Consider the following 2,761-nt stretch of genomic DNA (forward strand, 5'->3'; position numbering starts at 1 on the left):
TTGTATAAAATGGCATATTTCATATAACCCACACACGTTCTTTAAATAATCTCTAGATTGCTTATACTACCTGACATTGTGAACGCTGTGTGTAGTTGTTCTACTGTAGTTTTTATTTGTGTTTTTGATGGTGGTATTGGTTTCCTCCCTCGGATATTTTTGGGTCTACCCCACTGCAGTTGGTGGATCTGCAGATGCGAGCCCGTGGGGACGGAAGGCTCACTGCATCGTATGCCAAGATGGGAAGCGTATGCAGAGCATTTTGCGGCAGACCCCGTAGTATGGCAGGCTTGAAGAAATGCTCTTGAGTGATTGAGTTGCTGAACTAGCTGCTTTTTTTAATGGGACACTATTTTCACTTGATGGGCAGCGAGATCTCATCTCTACAATAAATCAAAAAATCAGCTGGGCATGGTAGCGCATGCCTGTAATTCCGGCAACTTGGAAGGCTGAGGCAGAAGGATCCCCAGAGCCCGGTAGGTCGAGGCTTCGGTGGCCAGGAGCGGCCACTGCACTTCAGTCTGGGCGACAGAGTGAGACTCCAACTAAAAAAAAAAAGAAAAGAAAAGAAAGCAACAGTTGAAAGATCTGCATATGAAAGAGATGTTTACTGGCTCAGTGGCTCAGCCTGTAATCCCGCGCCTTTGGGAGGCTGAGGTGAGTGGATTGCCTGAGCCCGAGGGTTCCAGACCCGCCTGGGCAATTTGGTGAGACTTCATCTCTACAATAAATCAAAAATGAGCTGGGTGTGGTAGCGTGCACCTGTAGTTCCAGCTACTCAGAAGGCTGAGGTGGAAGGATCACCGGAGCCCAGCAGGTTGAGGCTGCCGTGGCCGGGAGCGGCCACTGCACTCCAGTCTAGGTGACAGAGTGAGACTCTAACTCAAAAAAAAAAAAAAAGAAAAAAGATGCTTTAAAATATAAAATCGTGTCACTCTTTACTAATTTTTTGTTTTGAAAAATAGATTTTTTCATAAATCTATGTTAACATTCATTGTTTTTGAATGAATTAATAATTTATATTTTTCTCAGTTTTTCTTGTTTGTTTGCTTGTTTGGTGGAGAAGAGGTCTTGCTTGAGCCCAGGCTGCTCTTGAACTCCCGGGCTCAAACAGTCCTCTTGCCCCGACCACCCAAGGTGCTCAGATTACATGTGTGAGCCACCACGCCTGGCCATCAGTTTTAATTTCAAATTCAGTAAATATTAGTAATCTAACTGATACAAGCAAAAGTTCTTTGGAATCCCCAAAATGTTCTAAGTGTTGTAAAGGGGTATTGAGGCCAGATCATTTGAGGTCCGATGCTCTTGCTCATGGTACCATCGTCCTCACATGTGTGTGGGCTTCCATGCCACAGCTAGTTTGCTCTGCATCTCTGATAGCAATTTCTTCTCTGTCCATTCCAGTTCCTGTGCTCTTGTGCATCCTTTTGATGTTCTGACACGTCTTGCAAATCCTGCATTCCCTTAAAAGACCAGTCTCATGAAATGTGTAATGTGTTAATGTGTCTCCTGATCTTAGAGACCCTGCGGACGTGTCCTCAGAGAGTGACAGTGCCATGACCTCCAGCACTGTGAGCAAGCTTGCTGAAGCCCGCAGGACAACGTACCTCTCTGGACGATGGGTCTGCGATGACCACAACGGAGACACCAGCATCAGCATCACAGGGCCTTGGATCAGCCTCCCCAACAACGGGGACTACTCTGCCTACTACAACTGGGTAGAAGAGAAGAAAACGACACAGGGGCCTGGTGAGACGCAAAATATTCTGTGAAAACTAAGCATACAAAGTATATGTTGAGGCAAAATTAACATAACAGAATGAACAGTTTAAAGTAACGACTTAGCCGGTTCATTGATTCAGCCTGTATAATCTCGCACTTTGGGAGGCTGAGGTGAGTGAATTGCCTGAGCCCACGGGTTCAAGACCCGCCTGGGCAACTTGGCGAGACCTCATCTCCACAATAAATCAAAAATTAGCCGGGCGTGGTAGCATGCATCTGTAGTTCCAGCTACTTGGAAGGCTGAGGCAGAAGGATCGCCGGAGCCCAGCAGGTCGAGGCTGCGGTGGCCGGGAGCAGCCACTGCACTCCAGTCTGGGCGACTGAGTGAGACTCCAACTCAAAAAAATAAAAATAAAAAAAATAAAGTGACAACTTAGTGGCATTTAGCACATTCACAACATCGTGCTTTCATCACCTCTAGGTAGTTCCAGAACATTCTGATCACCTCAAACAGAAACTCCATGGCATGAAAGTGTCAGACTTCCCTGTCCTCCTCCCTAGCTCCTGGAAGCCATTGATCTTTCTGTTTCAACAAATTTGCCTGCTTTGAGCAATTCATGTAAATAGAGCCGTGACATGTGTGGCCTTTTTTGTCCGACTTCTTTCACTTGGCATGTTTTTTCAGGGTTCATCTGCATTACAGCACGTGCTAGTGTTTCATTCCTTTTTATGACTGAAGAGCAGTCCACTGTATGGATGTACCACATTTCGTTTATTCCTTCATCTCTTCATAGACTGAAAACCTATATTTTTTAGTTATTTTACCTTTGGGAGTTAATGTTGCTTTGTTTATATAAAGAGACGGTATTTTTTTTTTTTTTTTTTTGAGTTGGAATCTCACTCTGTCGCCCAGACTGGAGTGCAGTGGCCACTTCCGGCCACCTCAACCTCAACCTGCTGGGCTCCGGCGATCCTCCCGCCTCAGCCTTCTGAGTAGCCAGAATTACAGGTATGCGCTACCACGCCCGGCTGATTTTTT

The 2,761-nt window shown here is 45.8% G+C and overlaps 1 protein-coding gene across 1 annotated transcript in view; it reads left to right on the forward strand.

Annotated features, from left to right (window-relative positions):
* Positions 1–2,761, forward strand: part of ATG14 (autophagy related 14) — a 17,523-nt gene that overhangs the window by 3,619 nt on the left and 11,143 nt on the right. Inside the window, 1 exon segment of the mRNA XM_008052512.2 lies at positions 1,520–1,749. Coding sequence (XP_008050703.2) covers positions 1,520–1,749 — 230 coding nt within the window.

This window comes from Carlito syrichta, unplaced genomic scaffold (assembly GCF_000164805.1).
Source record: "Carlito syrichta isolate Samal-C Ts95f unplaced genomic scaffold, Tarsius_syrichta-2.0.1 Scaffold70959, whole genome shotgun sequence".
Taxonomy (NCBI): Eukaryota; Metazoa; Chordata; class Mammalia; order Primates; family Tarsiidae; genus Carlito; species Carlito syrichta.